The sequence below is a fragment of the Scyliorhinus canicula genome, chromosome 2, assembly GCF_902713615.1.
Source record: "Scyliorhinus canicula chromosome 2, sScyCan1.1, whole genome shotgun sequence".
In the NCBI taxonomy this organism is placed as follows: Eukaryota; Metazoa; Chordata; class Chondrichthyes; order Carcharhiniformes; family Scyliorhinidae; genus Scyliorhinus; species Scyliorhinus canicula.
The window spans coordinates 92,987,067-93,007,371 of record NC_052147.1 but is presented as its reverse complement, the minus strand read 5'-3'; the positions used below and the strand labels follow the sequence as shown (position 1 = coordinate 93,007,371).

Here is a 20,305-nt window from a genome sequence, read left to right as displayed (position 1 = left end):
TGGAAAAAAGTAATTGGGTACTCTAAATCTATTTTAAAACTATATGGTCCTTGGCGTTAAATTTCTACTGTAATATTAAATGCTAATCTCTTCCCTCAGGTTTGGTTACTCCTCCACCTGGTTAATGAATTAGTTTTAATTGGTTTTTTCAATTTTTTTTTCAAATTTAACACCGATTCCCTACCAGCCAATCAGGTCACAGCTTTACTGCGATGTCACTTCTAAGTATTCCCCCCCACAATTTGAAAACGCAGAGACACAGACACAGAAATACCACTCACCTTCCCAGACTGCACTCCGGATTTCTCCCGCTCACCTCTGCTCCAGATGTGAAGGCCGCAGATCCCGGAGGTAAGTTTATATACCACTCACCTTCCCAGACCGCACTCCAGATTTCTCCCGCTCAGGCCCGCTCCCGGCGTGAAGGCAGCAGATCACTGAGGTAAGTTTTTATACCACTCACCTTCCCAGACTGTACTCCAGACACGAGTGGAAACATCATCCCGACATTTACTCTGTCTAACCTCTTAAGAATCGTATATGTTCAAATCATATCAACTCTCATTCTTCTGAACTCCAAGGAGTACAGACCCAACCTGTCCAATCTTTCTTCATATGGCAGTCCCTCCATACCCAGGTTCATCCTAGTAAACCTCCTCTGTACTGCCTCCAATGATAATATACCTTTCCTTAAAAATAAGGGGACAAAAACGGTATACAATATTCTAAATGTGGCCTCACAAGTACATTTACAGTTGCAGCAACACTTCTTTACTTTTCCACTTCAGCTCCCTTGAAATTAAAGCCAGAATTCCATTTACCTTCTGTACCTGTATGCTAGGTTTCTGGGTTCCATGATCAAAGCACCCAAAGTCCCTTTGTACTGCAGCTTTCTGCAGTCTCTCTCCATTTCTCATTCTTTCTTCCAAAATAAACAATATCACATTTTTCCACATTGAATTCCATTTAACAATTTTCTGTCCACCCATTTAACCTGCCAATATGGGCAGGTGGTCAGCACGGTAGCATGGTGGTTAGCATAAATGCTTCACAGCTCCAGGGTCCCAGGTTCAATTCCTGGCTGGGTCACTGTCTGTGCGGAGTCTGCACGTGCTCCCCGTGTGTGCGTGGGTTTCCTCCGGGTGCTCCGGTTTCCTCCCACAGTCCAAAGATGTGCGGGTTAGGTTGATTGGCCATGCTAAATTGCCCGTAGTGTCCTAAAAAGTAAAGTTAAGGGGGGGGGGGGGGTTGTTGGGTTACGGGTATAGGGTGGATACGTGGGTTTGAGTAGGGTGAACATTGCTCGGCACAACATCGAGGGCCGAAGGGCCTGTTCTGTGCTGTACTGTTCTATGTTCTAATATCTCGGGCTTCTGGTGGTGACATATAGGTGGAGGTAGCACGTTGGATGGCTCCTGCTAGAGCTTTCATATTTTGGTTGTTTGCTCCTAGATTTTGGGGAGAATCTTGTATGATTGATTGTTAGAAAAGTTGCAGCAACCAAAGGATGCTGAATCCCAGAAAAAGAATCCGGGGAGAAAGGGTGCGAGCGATAGTCCACTGGTGAACTCGGTGGGGGGTTCAGTGGGAGAAAAGATGGCAGGAGCAAGCTTGCCGGGTGAGGTAGCGGCAATAACAGTGGAAAAGCTGGCTGAAGTGATGGCGGGGGTGTTTGAGCGGCTGTTTTCCAAGCATCACATTAAAGAGTGGGTGGATGAGACTCTTGCCCTGGTAAAGGAGTCTTTGTCAAAGATGTCGATGGCGGTACGGGAGCATGGAGAGGTGTTGAAGGGAGTGAAGGATGCATTGTTGCAGCACAGCGACCGGTTCACCTCGATGGATGAGGAGCTGTGGAGGGTAACAAAGGGCTGAGAGCCAGATTGGAGGATCTGGACAAAAGGTCTCAAAGGCAGAATCTGAGGATTGTGGGACTGCCTGAGGGGATGGAACCCGATGGAGTATTCTGAGGAGATGTTCGGCAGGTTGTTGGGGTGGAGGTAGACCCCTCACTCTACGAGCTGGATAGGGCTCATCGGTCACTCTGGCCGAAACCAAAGGCGAATGAACCACCATGAGCAGAAATAGGTGAAGGAAATGGTGTTGAAATGGGCGAAGCTGAATCGAGAGTTGAGGTGGGAAGGCGCTGGTATTCGTATGTACTAGGATCTCACGCCGGAGCTGGCAAGAAGAAGGGTGGCCTTTGGTAGGGCGAAGGCGACGTTGTATAAAAGTAATGTGAGGTCTGGATTGTCTTGCTGGCGAAGCTGAAGGTTACACATTACTCAAGGGACTACTACTTTGAGATGGTGGAGGAGGCGGAGGTGTTCATGAAGGCTGAAGGACTAGGACTGATTTGAGTTTGGATTTTGGCTGCTGTTATCTTTTTATCTTTGTTCCTACTTTCAAGTTGTGTTTGGGAGGGGAAGGTTTTGGGACTTTCAGTGTAATTTGTTGGGATTGTTTTTTGCTTCATTTGAGGGATTATTGTGTTGGGAGTTTGGAAGGTCTGGGTGTGGGGGGCCTTTGTGTTGGTTTTCATTTTGATATTAGGTGGGGGTTCTGGCAGGGGCCACCTTGCTAGCAAACGTAAGTTGGCTAATGAACGGGAGCAAAATGGAGGGGAGGGTCCGCGGTTGTCGGAACCTGTATGGACATGTTCCAATGTGCCTGGGAGAAGGTGGTGGCTGGCCAGGCAGGCAGGTATGTTATAATAACAGATATTTTAAGTTCCGGTTGCGGCTATGACCAGCTAAGTCGCACATTTGGCAGCTCCTGCGACAAAGGTGTTTAAGGGCCGATTGGAGGGCCCCGACGGTACTGTAAAGACGAAACCCGGTGGGGGAAGGCTCCCTGAGGAGAGTGAGACCAACTTTATGGTCGGTACTCGGAGTGGGGCGACAAAAAAAGCGGCAGCAGCTCCCCGAAAAAAGCGGGGGAAGAGGACCAAAATGGCGGCCGGTGGCGCACTAGAAGATTGGAGAAAATGGGCGGAGGAGCAGCAGGCCGCTCTCCTCCGGTGTTTTACGGAGCTGAAAGTGGAACTCTTAGAGTCTATGAACGCGACGACCACAAGGCTGATGGGGGCCCAGGCGACCCAAGAGGCGTCGATAAGAGAGCTGCAGCAGGAGATGACTGCAAGGGAGGAGGAGGCCACGGTCCTCGTGGGAAAGGTGGAGGTGCACGAGGCACTCCACCTGAAATGGCAGAGCCGCTTTGAGGAGCTGGACACTCGAATGAGGCGGAAGAACTTGAGGATCCTGGGCCTAGCAGAAGGCCTGGAGGGGCCTGATCTCCCGAAATATGTAGCGGAGATGCTGAGCTCCCTGATGGGAGAGGGGGCCGATCCATCGCCCCTGGAGCTGGAAGAAGCATATCGGGTCATGGCTAGGCGGCCTAGGGCGAACGAGCCCCCGAGGGCGGTGCTGGTGCGATTCCAGCGTTTCTGTGATCGGGAGAAAGTGCTGAGGTGGGCCAAGAGGGAGAAAAGCAGCAAATGGGAGAATTCGACGGTGCGGATATATCAGGACTGGAGTGCGGAGGTGGCAAAGCGGCGGGCCCGGTTTAACCGGACGAAGGCGGTGCTGCACGCAAAGAGGATCAAGTTCGGAATGCTGCAGCCAGCGCGCTTGTGGGTCACCTACAAGGACCAGCACCATTACTTTGAGACCCCAGAGGAGGCATGGACTTTTGTTCGGGAGGAAAAGCTGGACCTGAACTAGAACTTGGGAACGCCGGCGGTCGAGGCCGCCCGAGTACCCTTGACTGATCAAGTGGCCCATGTCTTTCTTAGGCCAGGTCGGAACTTGGTTAAAGTTGATGGATCGTTTGGTTTCTTTGAAACTTGTGTTATGGGGGGTTTCTTTGTTCCTTTTTGTGTGTCTCTTCCCGTTGCCAACTTCCCTTAATTATTGTTGTTGTAGGGGGGGCTTTTTTACTGTTTTTTGATCTGTTCTTTAAGGGTTATGGTTACTGTTCTGTTCGATGGAGGGTGATGGTTAAATACGTTATTATTGGGTAGTTATTTAGTTATGCAGGCATAGTTATGTATTTATGTATTTATTTGAGATTTGTTATTTATATTGTTATATTGTTAAGTTGGGGAGGCGAGGGCAGCACGGTGGCCAAGTGGTTAGCACAACCGCCTCACAGCGCTGAGGTCCCAGGTTCGATCCCGGCTCTGGGTCACTGTCTGTGTGGAGTTTGCACATTCTCCCCGTGTCTGCGTGGGTTTCGCCCCCACAACCCAAAAATGTGCAGAGTAGGTGGATTGGCCACGCTAAATTGCCCCTTAATTGGAAAAAATAATTGGGTAATCTAAATTTATAAAAAAAAAAAAAAAAAAAAAGTTGGGGAGGCGGGACGGGGGGGGGTGCAAGTTGGTTATGCGTGTTTTCTTTTTCTCTTTTTTCTTCCTCTCGTTTTAAGGGGGCTTTTTTATGGGCTTGGATGGGGACGGGGGTGGAATTGAAGATGGCGGGGTAGGGTGTGGCCGGGCGAAAGCGCGGGCTTTCCCCTGTTTCCCGCGCGCGGGACGGAGGAAGGGGGAGGAGAGAAGAGTGGGGTGTGGCCAGCAATGGCGGCTTTTCCCGCGCTGAAGCGGGGTCAGAGAGGGATGGCAAGGGGGGGGGGGGGGAGGCCCCTCCCCCCCCACATCGGGAGGAGTCGGAGTGTGGCAGGGGCAGCCGGGTCAGCGAAAACCAGCTGACTCTCGGGAGTACGATGGTGGATACACCGCGGCTAGGAGGGGTCCTAGCCGGGGGGGGGGGGGGGGGAAGGGGGGTTAGGGGGGGATACCGGGTTGCTGCTGGAAAGGCCGAGGACGGGAAGGGAAGAACGGGAGGAGAGAGGGGGGGGGGGCCATCGCCATGGGGAACGGGTCAGAAGGGGAGGGTCGACCCGGGGCGAACAGGGGACAGGACATGGCTAATAGACAGGGGAAAGGGACGGGTCGCTCCGCGACCCGGTTGATTACTTGGAACGTGAGGGGGCTGAATGGGCCGGTCAAGAGATCAAGGGTTTTTTCACACCTAAAGGGACTGCAGGCGGATGTGGCAATGTTGCAGGAGACTCACTTGAGAGTAGTAGACCAGGTAAGCCTGAGAAGGGGGTGGGTGGGACAGGTGTTCCACTCAGGCTTGGACGCAAAGAACCGGGGGGTGGCGATTTTGGTGGGAAAGAGGGTGTCGTTCGTGGCGGCGCAGGTGGTAGCAGATAAGGAGGGTAGGTACGTGATGGTGAAGGGTAGGCTGCAGGGAGAGAATGTGGTGCTGGTGAATGTGTATGCCCCGAATTGGGATGACGCGGGTTTTATGAGGCGCCTGTTGGGCCTCATTCCGGGTCTGGAGGCAGGGGGCCTGATCATGGGGGGGGACTTCAATACAGTGCTCGACCCTGGGCTGGACAGATCGAGTTCCAGGACGAATAGGAGGCCGGCAGCGGCAGAGGTGCTAAGGGGGTTCATGGAGCAGATGGGGGGGGTAGACCCTTGGAGATTTGGCAGGCCAAGGGCGAGGGAGTATTCTTTTTTCTCCCACGTCCACAGGGTGTACTCCAGAATAGACTTTTTTGTACTGAGCAGGGGGCTGATTTCGAGAGTGCAGGACACGGAGTACTCGGCCATTGCGATTTCGGACCATGCGCCACACTGGGTAGAGGTAGAACTGGGGGAAGCACGGGACCAGCGCCCGTTGTGGCGCCTGGATGTGGGGCTGCTGGCGGACGATGAGGTGTGCGGAAGGGTCCGGAAGGGCATTGAGAGATATCTGGGCACGAACGACACGGGCGAGGTGAAGGTGGAGGTAGTCTGGGAGGCCCTGAAAGCAGTGATCAGAGGAGAGCTGATCTCCATAAGGGCACACAGAGAAAGGAAGGAGAGGCAGGAGAGGGAGAGACTGGTGGGGGAACTTATAGAAGTGGACAGGAGATATGCGGAGACACCAGAGGAGGGGCTGTTGAGGGAGCGGCGCAGTTTACAGGCCCAGTTTGACCTACTGACCACTAGGAAGGCGGAGACGCAATGGAGAAGGGCACAGGGCGCGGTCTATGAGTACGGGGAAAAGGCGAGCAGGATGCTAGCACACCAGCTGCGCAAGCGAGATGCAGCCAGAGAGATTGGGGGAGTGAGAGAGAAGGGAGGGAACGTAGTGCAGAAGGGGCAAGAGGTGAACGGGGTCTTCAGGGATTTCTACAGGGAATTGTACCGGTCTGAGCCGCCCAGGAGGAGGGGGGGAATGGAGAACTTCCTCGATAGATTGAGGTTCCCAAAGGTCCAGGAGGAACGGGTGGAGGGGCTGGGGGCGCCGATAGAGCTGCAGGAGCTAGTTAAAGGGATAGGCCAGATGCAGGCGGGGAAGGCGCCGGGGCCGGATGGGTTCCCGGTGGAATTTTATAAGAAGTATGTGGACTTGGTGGGTCCAGTGCTGGTGCGAGCCTTCAATGAGGCGCGAGAGGGGGGGGTTCTGCCCCCGACAATGTCACAGGCCCTGATCTCCTTGATCCTGAAGCGGGACAAAGACCCTGTACAGTGCGGGTCCTACAGGCCTATCTCCCTCTTGAATGTAGATGCCAAACTGTTGGCAAAGGTCCTGGCAACCAGAATAGAGGATTGTGTGCCAGGGGTAATCCATGAGGACCAGACGGGGTTCGTAAAGGGACGACAACTTAACACAAATGTCCGGAGACTGTTGAATGTGATTATGATGCCAGCAGTGGAGGGGGAGGCTGAGATAGTGGTAGCACTGGATGCGGAGAAGGCATTCGATAGGGTGGAGTGGGAATACCTGTGGGAGACGCTGGAACGGTTTGGGTTTGGGGAGGGATTTATCAAGTGGGTGAAGCTGCTGTATTCAGCCCCGATGGCGAGTGTGGTTACAAACGGGAGGAGGTCAGAGTATTTTGGGCTCCATCGAGGTACCAGGCAGGGATGCCCCCTATCCCCCTTACTATTTGCATTAGCGATCGAACCGTTGGCGATGGCACTGAGGGGTTCAGGGGGGTGGAGAGGACTGACAAGGGGAGGGGAGGAACATCGGGTATCACTCTATGCGGATGATTTGTTGTTATATGTGGCGGACCCGGAAGGGGGAATGCCGGAGGTAATGGAAATACTAGCGGAGTTTGGGGACTTTTCGGGATATAAATTAAATGTGGGTAAAAGTGAGGTCTTTGTGATACACCCAGGAGATCAGGGGGAGGGAATTGGGCGGCTCCCCTTTAAGAGAGCAGTAAAGAGCTTCAGGTACTTGGGGGTGCAGGTGGCAAGGAACTGGGGGACCCTCCACAAGTTGAACTTTTCAAGGCTGGTGGAGCAGATGGAGGAGGAGTTCAAGAGGTGGGACATGGTACCGCTGTCGCTAGCAGGGAGGGTGCAGTCAGTCAAAATGACGGTCCTCCCGAGGTTCTTGTTTCTGTTCCAGTGCTTGCCCATCTTTCTCCCCAGGGCCTTCTTCAAGAAGGTAACTAGCAGCATTATGGGCTATGTGTGGGCACATGGCACCCCTAGAGTGAGAAGGATTTTCTTGGAACGGAGTAGGGACAGTGGAGGATTAGCGCTACCCAATCTTTCCGGATACTACTGGGCGGCGAACGCATCGATGGTGCGCAAGTGGGTGATGGAGGGGGAGGGGGCAGCTTGGAAACGTATGGAGAGGGCGTCCTGCGGCAATACAAGCCTGGGGGCGCTAGTAACGGCACCATGGCCGCTCCCCCCCACAAGGTATACCACGAGTCCGGTAGTGGCGGCCACCCTTAAAATCTGGGGGCAGTGGAGGCGACACAGGGGGGAAGTGGGGGGTCTGATGGCGGCGCCACTGAGAGGGAACCACAGATTTGTCCCGGGGAACACTGGCGGGGGATTCCAGAGCTGGCACAGGGCGGGCATCAGGCAACTGAGGGACATGTTCATAGAGGGGAGGTTTGCGAGCCTGGGAGAGCTGGAGGAGAAATTTGAGCTCCCCCCGGGGAACACGTTTAGATACCTGCAGGTGAAGGCATTTGCCAGACGACAGGTGGAAGGATTTCCCTTGCTTCCCGATAGAGGGGTGAGTGATAGGGTGCTGTCAGGGGTCTGGGTCGGAGAAGGGAAGGTCTCGGACATCTACAAAATAATGCAGGAGGTGGAGGAGGTATCGATAGAGGAGCTGAAAGACAAGTGGGAAGCGGAGCTGGGAGAGCAGATAGAAGATGGGACATGGGCGGATGCCTTAGAGAGGGTCAATTCGTCGTCGTCGTGCGCAAGGTTGGGCCTCATCCAATTTAAGGTGCTGCACAGAGCCCATATGACGGGGACTAGGATGAGTCGGTTCTTCGGGGGTGAGGACAGGTGTGTTAGGTGTTCGGGAAGCCCTGCGAACCATGTACATATGTTCTGGATGTGCCCGGCACTGGAAGAGTTCTGGGAGGGGGTGGCGGGGACGGTATCGAGAGTGGTGGGAACCAGGGTCAAACCAGGGTGGGGGCTAGCGATTTTTGGGGTTGGGGTGGAGCCAGGAGTACAGGAGGCAGGGGAGGCCGGAATATTGGCCTTTGCGTCCTTGGTAGCTCGGAGAAGGATCTTGATTCAGTGGAGGGACACAAGGCCACCAAGTGTTAACACCTGGTTAAACGACATGGCAAGCTTCATCCAATTGGAAAGAATCAAATTCGCCCTGAGAGGGTCGGTACAGGGGTTCTTCCGGCGGTGGCAGCCCTTCCTTGACTTTCTGGATCAGAGATAGGAACTGGAGGCCGAAACAGCAGCAACCCGGGGAGAAAGGGGGGGGGGGAGGGGAGGGGGGGGGGGGGGATAGCAACGAAGGGAGCACGTCAGCGGGGGGTCGCGGGCAATGACTGCCCGAGGCCATCGGCAGAAAGGGAAAAACGGTTTGGTTGCTAGACTGGTAGCGCGGGGGGGGGGGGGGGGGGGTGGGGGGGGGGGGGGGAGGGTGGGGGGGTGCGCGCGGGGGGGGGGGGGGGGGGAGGATTTTCCAGGGGGGATTTGTTGTGTTATAATTTAAAATGTAGTAGGGGTAAATGTTTGTATCGAAAAATTTCAATAAAAATTATTTAAAAAAAAAAAATAACAGATATTTTAGAGGGAAGGTTGGTGGTGCTGGTTAGCGTGGATGGCCCGAAATGGAAAAACGTAGGATTTATGAAGACAATGTTAGCTGCCATACCAAATTTGGATACGCACTAGTTAATACAGGAGGGGGGGACTTTTTTATTATGGGGAAGTCACTGTTGGCATGGGTGAGGAAAGCAGAATATTCGGCAATTGTCATCTCAGACTATGTTCCACATTGGGTGGAAGTGGTCCTGGAGAGTGAATCGGCGCACAGAGCGTCATGGAGGTTAAATGTGGGGCTGTTGGCGGACCCACACCTTTGTGTAAAGATGGGAAACGTGATCGAGCATTATGTGGGGTTTGATAGGAATGGGGAGGTTTCGCCGTCAGTCAGCACGGGGCAGCACGGTAGCATGGTGGTTAGCATAAATGCTTCACAGCTCCAGGGTCCCAGCTTCGGTTCCCGGCTGGGTCACTGTCTGTGCGGAGTCTGCACGTCCTCCCCGTGTGTGCGTGGGTTTCCTCCGGGTGCTCCGGTTTCCTCCCACAGTCCAAAGATGTGCGGGTTAGGTGGATTGGCCATGCTAAATTGCCCGTAGTGTCCTAAAAAAAAGTAAGGTTAAGGGGGCTTGTTTGGGTTACGGGTATAGGGTGGATACGTGGGTTTGAGTAGGGTGATCATTGCTCGGCACAACATCGAGGGCCGAAGGGCCTGTTCTGTGCTGTACTGTTCTATGTTCTATGTTCATGTGGGAAACGTTGAAGGCGGTAGGAAGGGGTGAGATCAACTCGTTTAAGGTTCAGGTGGACAGATAGGCAGGAGAGGAGCGGCAGCAGTTGGTTGAGGAAATTTTGGAGGTGGATGGAAAGTATGTAGAGGATCCAACTCTTAATCTTTTAGTGAAGAGTAAGGAATTACAGGGAAGATTTGACCTTTTGTCCACAGAAAAGGCATTTCGGCAGTTGAGGCGTGCAAAGGGGGCTGTGTACGAGTTTGGCAGCTACATCAATAGGCTACATGAGAAATTGTTCGGGTCTGGGATGGGGCAGGGGAGTTAGTAGTGGCACCAGAGCAGGTGAACAAGGCGTACAAGGAGTTTTGTAAAAAGGTGTAGAGATCGGAGCCTCTAGAGGATGAATCGTACATGATGGAGTTTTTGGGGTGGTTGGAGTGTCCTAAAGTAGAAGAACATAGAACATAGAACAGTACAGCACAGAACAGGCCCAGAGGGCAGGGTTGGAAGAGCCAGTGGGGATGGAAGAGGTGCGGGTGGCGATAGGGAGGATGCAGATGTTAAGGCACCGAGGCCAGATGGTTTCACAGTGGAGTTTTATAAACGTTTTTGGATAAGTTGGTGTTGCTGTTGGTGGAGATGTTTCAGGATGCAGTGACTGAGGGGGCACTGCCAGAGATGATGGGACAGGCATCTATTTCATTGCTGCTAAAAAAGGAGGACCCGGTGGAGTGTGGGTCGTATAGGCCAATACCTCTGCTGAATGTGGATGCCAAGACTTTGGCTAAGGTGCTGGCACTTAGGTTGGAGGAGTCCCTCCCAAACATGATTGGGGAGGATCAGACAAGGTTCGTAAAGGGCAGGCAGTTGTGCGCCGTCTGTTGAATGTGGCACTTTCTCCTGCAGAAGTGAGGGAGCCAGAGGTGGTGGCTGCGCTGGTTGCGGAGAAGGCGTTTGATCGTATAGAGTGGAGCTATTTATTTGCTGTGTTGGAGAGATTTGGGATTGTGCCCAAGTTTATGGCGTGGGTTAAATTTCTGTATAAGGGACCAAAGATGAGTGTGCGTATGAATGAGGTGAATTCGGGGTGCTTTGCATTACATAGGTAAACGAGGCAGGGGTGCCCCATAGTTTCCCTCCTGTTTGCACTGGCGACAGAGCCCTTGGCCACAACGCTGAAGTGCTTGGATAATGGGAAGGGGGTAGTGATTGGAGGGGGGCTGGAACATGGGGGCCGGGATTCTGCATTAGCTGATGCCAAAATCGGGAAAAGCAATTGGATGGAGATCGGTTCTGCCGCCAAAACCGCGGTAGGCGCCAATTTGATGCCAAATCGCAATGCTCCAGCACCTTGACAGTGGCGTCAATAAGTTCCGGAACACACATACAGTAAACACCATTTGAATATCATTAGGGGGCCCATTCTTGTATTCTCTGGGGCCTCTGCGATTCTCTGCCTCCAATGGACCGAGAACCCGACAGCGCGATCCCTTGTGCTTTTAAAAATTGTGAAACCAACGTGGCAGCTGCTGAGGGAGAATGAGGGGTGTGGAAAATGTCCAATATTGTCATAGTGTGCTGACAGTTGTGCCACTGGCTGGGAGCTTCTGCCAGGGCTGGAAGGGAGTTGTGGGGTGTGGTCAAGAGGTGGGCTGTGGGGTTGGGGTGGATGGGCACGGACCACCATTGCTGCAGCCGGCAAAGCAGCCATGCAGCTGTGCACACCGCTAACAGCTCACTTTGAACTTAGTGTCACGGGTTGTATAGGTCCCCCCCTCCCAGCGCACCCCCCATGGTGTCCTCTGGCCCCAGCTGACCCATCAGCTATATGGGCATGCTCCAGCACAATCAGTGGATCTTGCTGGTTGGGATAAGTGTGTGTGGGGAGTGTAATGTGTATACTCGGCTGCAGCTTGTCAGCCATGGACCCGTCGAATCCCGCACTGTTTTTAATTGGAATCGATTGTGTTCCACCAGGCACTGGTGCTAGCCCCTTAATAGTAGCGGAATTGGTCCAGGTGTGGCGCCAATTTTTCTGTCGTGAAAGTCCCCGAATTCTGTGTTGGCTTCAACATTTAGTGTCAGAAACGGAAAATCCCACCCAGGGTGTCGCTGCATGCTGATGATCTGTTGTTGTAAATCTCCAACCCGGGCTCCGAATGGGGGATATAATGGGACTGCTTAGGAGATTTGAGGCTTTTTCAGGCTATAAGTTAAATTTGGAAAGGAGTGAGTGTTTTGTGGTGTCTTCTCCAGGGGCAGGTGTAGGTTTGGGGGGTTGCCCGATTAAATTGGATATCCTAAATTGAACAATTGTTTTTTTAAAATTATACTGCAGCCAAACCTTAGGCAGGCTGTTGGAATTCAGACTTGACCAAAGTCAAATACACAATCAACAGACGAGCTGCCAGAACATGTCTGGGCCTGTCCCATCATCACCCATCAAAGATCATCGCACTCTACTGAGACCCAGCAGGAGATCATCACACCCCATTGAAAGGCACTGGCTATTGTTAGAAGCCCAGATCGGGCCAGACTTTCTGTCACCTAGAGTTCCTGCCGTCCCCTTGTATGGCAACAGGTTACATGTAAGCAACACCATGGAGATGGACATCTGGGGCGGGGCCCCAGTGTCCTGGTCAGGCAGACATCAAGATGCCCACTGGGTATTTGGACTCCCTCCGGGGAGCTCATTAGCCGGAAGCCAGAGACGTTTCTGGAAAGGCGGGGATAAAGGTATGCATCTCAATTACAAAGCAGCAAAGACTCGGTGTGCGAGTGAGGTGGCCTTGACCAGATCGGTGAAGTGAAGATTATATCAGACCAGACCAAAGCTTGACCAGAGCAGAAGGAAGAAAGGAAGCAAGGAAGAGACCGCCAGCAAGAACCACCTTTGTGAAGACGGGCCAGAGGAATTCCAACGATCAGATCTATAGCGTACCAAACCATCTTTATGGGTAGATCTTGGGTACCTCTAGTATTTTGTGGGTAATATAAGGGTTAACTGTGTTAATAAATATTGTTGAATCTTGAACTTGTGTTTGTGGTTTGTTTCCTTGTAAATAAAGATACTCGAGGTAAAACCTTTGCATAAGTAAACTGGTGGAAAGTACCTGAGTTTTTACAGGTACAACAGCTTTTTTAACCCGTCCATAAACGTGCCTGCATCTTTCCTTCTTGATGAAGTATCTTGAGATACCCTTTAAGACAAATTGTGGATGTAGAACTCCCTTTGTATCTTGATTCCATCTCAGTAAGACTCCGGAAAAGGCCTTTATTAGACATCACTTTAGAAAGATTTTGCAATATTTTTCAATAATTGCCCTGATTCAGAAATGCCCATCATGGTAAACTCTCCTATTGAAAAGAGTTATGATGGTTATATTTTTTATAAAAATAAACCTTGTGATGTTATTGCTGTAAATGTGGTTCCAAAGACTATCACTAAAGCAACTTCCAAATATAAAAGCCATTTCCAAATAGTTGAGACCTTGGCCCAAAACTGTTTGAATGAGTGAGAGTGAAAGCTGAGTTGCTGATAATACTCACACTGCTGAAAATGTATTATCCTTGAAGGTGAATCTCCTGAGTAAGAATTGGTTCTTGTTCTGATAGTTGAATGAATGCCCATCATCAAGAAACAACTTTCCTCTGGCTGAATTCTACAACAGGAATATGAAACATATCACATTTAAAGGTGAAGAACTGATAATCAATGACTTAACAGGCGGTGCTTGAAGCGGCTGCACTGTTTATCTCAAGGGTTTTTCAACTGTAAACTCCCAAACTCAGTTCAATTGCAAGGATGGGGTGGGGTTACAGCTAGTTCACTTTCTGCCTAGTGAAGTTGGCAACCTGCACCAGAGTGCTCATTTGGATCCTCCTCAGCTTGTTGACAGAATGTTAATTTGGATTGAGGCCTCCTAATTGTCATGTTGTGTGCAGTGCTGATATTCCAGCCATTCAGCACCCAAACCAAAAGTTTCCTCTACCAGTTACTCACCTTGCTATGGTGAAGAGCCATCTTAACTGGGGGAAGAAATGGATCAATATAATTGCAGCTCAGAGCAAGGTGGTTCAATCTCAGATGTTCTTTTAGAGAGCATTATAGAATAGAATTACTTCTGCAGTTACCGTTTCTGGGCTTTCCAGGAATAGGTCCATTTCAAATGAATCTATCAGGCAATACATAAATGATGCATGATAACTGGAGATTACAGCACATCACCAGCTTTTCTCCAAATCAAACAGGTGACTACCTTATTTACGTAGTATATCCAGGGATTTTTTAATCAAAGTTGCAGCAGTTAATCAGGAAAACTATCTGTGGAAATTTTCAAAACTAATGTCAACAGCATCTTTTCACTTGCCAGCAAATTTTCTGTCATCAAAAAGAGCACTAAGGATTGCCATTTTTATAGCTTTGCAGCTATTGCTATAATCAAGCATTCCCAAATGAGATCAGAGTGGGTTGTCTCTGCCTCAAATGAATGCCCTTTTTCAGTATTTCCACTTCCACAGCCATCCTTCCATCCTCCTTAAGTGCACATACCAAGGAGCAGAACTGTGACTACCCAAATTTATTTCAGTCACCAAGCTTAACATGTTCACAGCAACATTGTAAAAGTACACTTTACAGAGTAGAAATATTTATTACCTTCAAATTCAGTGCAACATATAGGCTGTAGGAAACTGTCTTCATTGCCTTTGTGGACCTCAACACCTGTGTTTTCCTGGGTATGATGGTGCCACCACGTTGGTAAATAGGTACCTGCAAATTGGTTATATCAGAAATAATGAAAAACAACAAAATCTTGCATTTATAGGCTCACTGTGACACAGAAAATCGTCCTCTTCCTCCTTCATGAATCTTCATAATATGAATGGCAAATGAAAGAATGCAAACAAAGGTTACAATTATTTGGTTTGAGTTAAGGGAACAGCAAAGGAGCTGGTACATTGTATGGTGTTTATTATAGACCCTCAAATACTGAGAAAAAGACATACTGCTTTTGCAAATCTGCAGGCACATTAGAGGGAAATATAAAAATGATAGAGCAGTAATAATAGGGAACATCAATAAACCTGATAAAGACTGGAGAAACAAATCCTAAAATCTGTACTAGCGAATTTTCTTAATGAGTATGTTTGTAGTTTAACAAGGAATGAAGCACTGCAGGATCTAGTTGAGAGAATGAAGTAGGGCAAATGGAGTGCGTTGCAGTAGGAGTCTGTACGTTCTGCCCGTGTCTGCATGGGTTTCCTCTGAGTGCTCCGGTTTCCTCCCACAAGTCCCGAAAGATGTACTTGTTATGTGAATTGAACTTTCTGGGCAGGATTCTCCAGCCACGTCCGCCCGGTGACCGTAGAATCCCGTTCTTGCGGCACAGGGTCCAGGAGGCTCTTTAAACAAATGCCCAAAATGCCGTGTGAGCAGAAAGTGAGGAAGGTCAATGGCAGGATTCAAGCTCCGAGGACTTGAATGCAGTGCCATGAGTTCAAAACTCTGAGGCCATATCTTCAAGCTGCACAACTAGCCTCAATTCATCAAACATTCATTACTCATCTACCAATAAGGACGTATACCTAACAAGTCATAACTTTTCCCATTTATTGAGTACTGCCTCAAGCTTCACACCCACATTTCACAGCTTGTAACATAGCCTACTACTCAACCATGGCAGTAACACCATCCAGAATACACGACACTCAGTGACACACTTCCCTCTCTCTTGAAAGCCAAAATGGTACATTACTGGAGACAGCAGCATTTAACTGCAGAGGAACAGGCATACTGCTTTTCCTAACATCCATGGAGATGGTGCTGATTATTATTGGAATGGCCATTGCTTTTTTAAAAATAAATTTAGAGTACCCAATTCATTTTGTCCAATTAAGGAGCAATTTAGCGCGGCCAATCCACCCACCTGCACATTTTTGGGTTGTGGTGACTAAACCCACGCAAACACGGGGAGAATGTGCAAACTCCACACAGACAGTGACCCAGAGCTGGGATCGAACCTGGGACCTCGGCGCCGCGAGGCAGCAATGCTAATCACTGCACCACTATGCTGCCCCAGAATGCCCATTGCTAAGGCCTTCGACAGTGGCAGTGTTTTAACCATAAATGGCGGTGGTATCCCCATTCCTAACTCTCCTTCTCACCTCCCACTTACCCAGCGGCGTGCAGAGGGGCCAGGGGCACCCATTTGGGACAGAACCAGTATTTTATAAAGATTCATCATGGCCTCTTAACTTTTGCCCTCTTACCCTTTATACTTAAAGCCCAGGGTCCTATAAATGGGAGATTCTCAGAGACAGGGGCAGCACGGTAGCATGGTGGTTAGCATAAATGCTTCACAGCTCCAGGGTCCCAGGTTCGGTTCCCGGCTGGGTCACTGTCTGTGCGGAGTCTACACGTCCTCCCCGTGTGTGCGTGGGTTTCCTCCGGGTGCTCCGGTTTCCTCCCACAGTCCAAAGATGTGCAGGTTAGGTGGATTGGCCATGCTAAATTGCCCGGTGTCCTAAAAAAGTAAGGTTGGGGGGGGGGGGGGGGGGGGGTTGTTGCTTTACGGGTATAGGGTGGATACGTGGGTTTGAGTAGAGTGATCATTGCTCGGCACAACATGGAGGGCTGAAGGGCCTGTTCTGTGCTGTACTGTTCTATGTTCTATGTTCTACTTGACTGCAAGCTGCTGGAGCTCGGATCTTGAACAGTGCTTTTATATCTGGATTTGGGGACCCTTTAGGCACTGGCATAGTGCAAAAACAGGCCCCACATGACCAGGGTTTTGTGAAGAAGAAGGGATCTGGAAATGTGTCGACTGTGAAAATTATATTTGTGGAAATTGGGTGAAGTAATGCCGGTGTTTGATGAGACTTGGTGCTAAAGCTTTAGAGAAATTAAGATGGAATTTGATTTGAAGAAGTTCAACGTTTTGAAGGATATTGTGGCTGAAATGAATGCGATACGTGCTGAATGGGCTGACTGAGAAATGTGTGAGATATGTCTTTGTACCTGCTATGTGTAATTTATCGGTCATATTATTGCAATTTTCCTGTTAATTCATGTTTAATTTACGTTGATTTTGGTGTGATTGCTAATATAAAAGTGAAGTCTTGTATATTGATCTTAGTTGGGTTGTTTGTAGTTTGTTTCCACAAGGGTCATAACAGTATTTCCATGACGTTGCTGCTCTTATCCTTCTCCATGGGGGTTGCAGAGGAGGGAGGCACAACGTTCGAGACATAACATCTCACCCATTGCTGCAAAGCAAAATGACTGAAGAAGAGAACAATATCCCTAGAATCCCAGCGCTAAGGGGAAATTGACTAACTCTTACAGCGCAATTTAACCTCAGGCAGCCGTCCTCTACCTTAGAGATGACGAAGATAAAGAGGTCAGTGAATAGCTCTAGAACGGGTGCAACTACGTTTTTTATAGGTTTTTTGGTGATATTTAATGAAATATTTACGTGGGGCTTTGGGGCATACAATCAAGATTTGCCCCGGGCATCACCAGACCTCTGCACGCCACTGCACTTACCCCATATTCCCAAATTTCTTCTGATTTACAAGCTACAGATGGCATAAGCATGCATCTCTTCCATTTTTGCCATCCCCTTCCTCATCACAATTATGCATGTGTGCCTTTTTCCTTTATGATACTGAAGAAGTGCAACTGGAAACACAGCAGAGATACCAACATGGCGGTTACCAGCTCAGATATTGCCACGATGCATACATTAAATCAGAGCGAGGTGGGATTTGCACATAATAAGGCACTGGCATGAGTGTGCTGTAGCCAAAAAGAGTGCAACTGCTAGCTCACCTAACGGCAAAGTCTCACATGGATTCCACTACAGGGGACTAACATGAAGACTTTGAGAGGGCAGCCTACAAAAGATGGGTATGAAAAACAAAATGGTATGTTGGGAAGCGTGCCAGATAGCATGTGTTCAATATCAAATGGAAGAGTACCACAGTGGTTAGCAATATTGCTTCACAGCACCAAGGACCCGGGTTCAATTCCCGGATTGGGTGACTGTCTGTGCGGAGTCTATGGGCGCAATTCTCCCATTGGGAGACTAAGTCCCGACGCCTGAGTGAAAACCGGAGTGTTTCACTCCGGCGTCAGAGGCCGCTCCCAGCCCCCTATTCTCCCGCCGCCGGGGGCTAGGAGCGGCGCCGCATCATTTACGCGCGCCGGGCCTTGGCGCCGGTAAAAGCGGCAGCGCATAGATTACGCGGTGGCCGGCGCCAACCCGCGCATGCGCGGTTTCCGTCCTCCCCGCAGCCGCCCCGCAAGAAGATGTTGGATGGATCTTGCGGGGCGGCGGAGGAAAGGAGGTCCTCCTTCAGAGAGGCCGTCCCGCCGTTCGGTGGGCACCGATTGCGGGCCAGACCCCTTTTGAGGCCCCCCCCTCGGTGCAAGTTCCCGCGCTGTTCCCGCCAGCAGCGACCAGGTGTGGACGGCGTCGGCGGGAACCTGTCGTGTTGGGCAGGCAGCTCGGCATCCGGGCTGGAGAATCGCCGCTCGCCCGTTACAAACGGCGAGCGGCGATTCTCCCAGCGGCCAGCCGTGAATCTCACCACGCCGGTTTGGGAGGGGTGGGAGAATCGCGTGCGCGTGCCGGGGGGGCTTGGCAGGACTCGCTTGGCGCCCTGGCGATTCTCCCACCCGGCGGGGGGGGGGGGGGGGGGGGGGGGTGGAATTCCACCCTGTACGTTTCCCCCGTGTCTGCGTGGGTTTCCTCTGAGTGCTCCGGTTTCCTACCAGAGAATCCCGCCCGAGGTCAATGGACTTCTCCATTGTCGGCATCTCGCCCGCGCCATTCGTGCGGCGGGGGGGGGCAGAAGAATCCAGCCCTCTGAATTCTCTCAGTGTACCCGAACAGGCACTGTAGTGTGGCGACACGGGGATTTTCACAGTAACTTCATTGCAGTTCTTTGCACAAAGCTCAGAGCCATCCTTTCAGCAGAGAAGTAGTGACCAATTTTGTTCATGCACTTGTGCACCCAACCAAGGTATCGCATCTGATGGTTAATATCGCAACTTCCACTGTAGCATAAGCAGTGGACATCAATGTTCAAGTGCTGCAATGGAATCTCAGATGGTTGTCCCGCAAGGTCAGCTTGCTGCCATACAGGTGCAGACTGCTGCCATTATGGCTGTGGATTACTGTTTGCAAGGAGACCTGCAAGCTGTCCAATGTCCTGTCCTTTAATAGGTTGCGAGAATTGCTATCCCAGAGGAGTTGCAGTCATTCCAAGGAGCACAGGTCTGCTATCCATTCGCAATAACAGCATTCGTCCTCACACCACTGCCACTGCTTGTTGTTGAATGTTGAGGGAGCGGTATCATTATTGATTCCAGTATGTGGCAGATTTTAAATGTAGCACACACAATGCAAAGTGCAGTCCATGGCACTGTACCTTGAGGGTTGTGCAATCCAAAAAAGGCCACATACATGATCACTCTCCTGCTCATCTCTACCAAGAGAAAATTAAATGTAGATGCTCGCCTTGAACAGAGAGAGCCTTACCAACTTTCCTTCTGCAAAAGTGAGCTGGAAAATGTTGTAAACATTTCAAGTTCAAGACTGGGTGGATCCAGACCGACGAAGGATCATTACCGTGGTCACCTTCACAACAGCTGACAATGCTTTCCTTTCTCTGCTTTGACTTGCAGTTGCTGCTCTATTCGGTGTCAGATTTCAGGAAGGGCATCCTTACTGAAGCACAAACAGTATTCTTTGCTGAGATTCACATGGGAAATGTGCTCTTTGAACACACTGGATTAACATGGCGTTCTGTTGAGAGTCCTTCCTTCCAGCCTCCTCCCTCTTTATCCATTTGTCCAAGGGTCCCATGGGGAGATTGATTAGGGTATTCCGTGAGCCTCCTGAGGGTTATTACACCCATCAGCCCCCTCACAAGTTTAGACTTCCCCCTCCAGTGGCCAGCTGATGGGCCTTCTTCACTGCTTTGTGTGTGGCTGCGTCTCTGCCAGCGGTGGGGCTAGGTCAGAGGGCACTGAGTTGTCGATCGCCTTTTTCATGACAAGTGTCGGAGGGTCAGTGCTGGGGGCTCGGCTACGGTTGCGGAGTTGTCCACAAGTGCTGACGCTTCAACGTCCATGTCCGAGGTCGAGTCGTCGTCGTCCTGTTTGTCCGGATGCTAGCCCATGGTGGTTTGTGTCTTGACTGTATGGCTTTACGAGGGGCGGTGGAGGCACTGATGTGCCTGGTGTACTTTCCTTGAGGCTGATTCCCTGCCCTTAAGCTGGTCCACATGTTTCCATATGATCCTCTCATGGGTTCTGATCTTGTTCTCTTCAACACGATCCCAGAAGCCAAGTGGCCGCCATCCCTGAAATTAGGGACATGCACGTGGTCTCCTGGTTGAAGGCCTTTTTCAGGCATCCAGTGGTCACGGTATTTCTTTTGAAGGTCCTGCATTGTCTCTACGTTCCCGTCTAGACTTGGAAATGTCAGGCTCAGGCATGTTCGATGGGGTTGGCCCACTT

At 50.7% G+C, this 20,305-nt stretch overlaps 1 protein-coding gene across 9 annotated transcripts in view; it reads right to left on the bottom strand.

Annotated features, from left to right (window-relative positions):
* Nucleotides 1–20,305, bottom strand: part of LOC119956134 (neutral alpha-glucosidase C-like) — a 232,267-nt gene that overhangs the window by 7,424 nt on the left and 204,538 nt on the right. For 7 of the 9 annotated variants that reach the window (XM_038783039.1, XM_038783063.1, XM_038783047.1 and 4 more), the window contains 2 exons: nt 14,435–14,548; nt 13,327–13,439 (listed from right to left, as the gene is read on the bottom strand). In XM_038783039.1, the coding sequence (XP_038638967.1) occupies nt 13,327–13,439; nt 14,435–14,548 (227 nt within the window). Of the gene's footprint in view, nt 1–12,939; nt 13,135–13,326; nt 13,440–14,434; nt 14,549–20,305 lie in introns of those variants that run through there. The other 2 variants (XM_038783070.1, XR_005458597.1) reach the window with 2 other exon arrangements.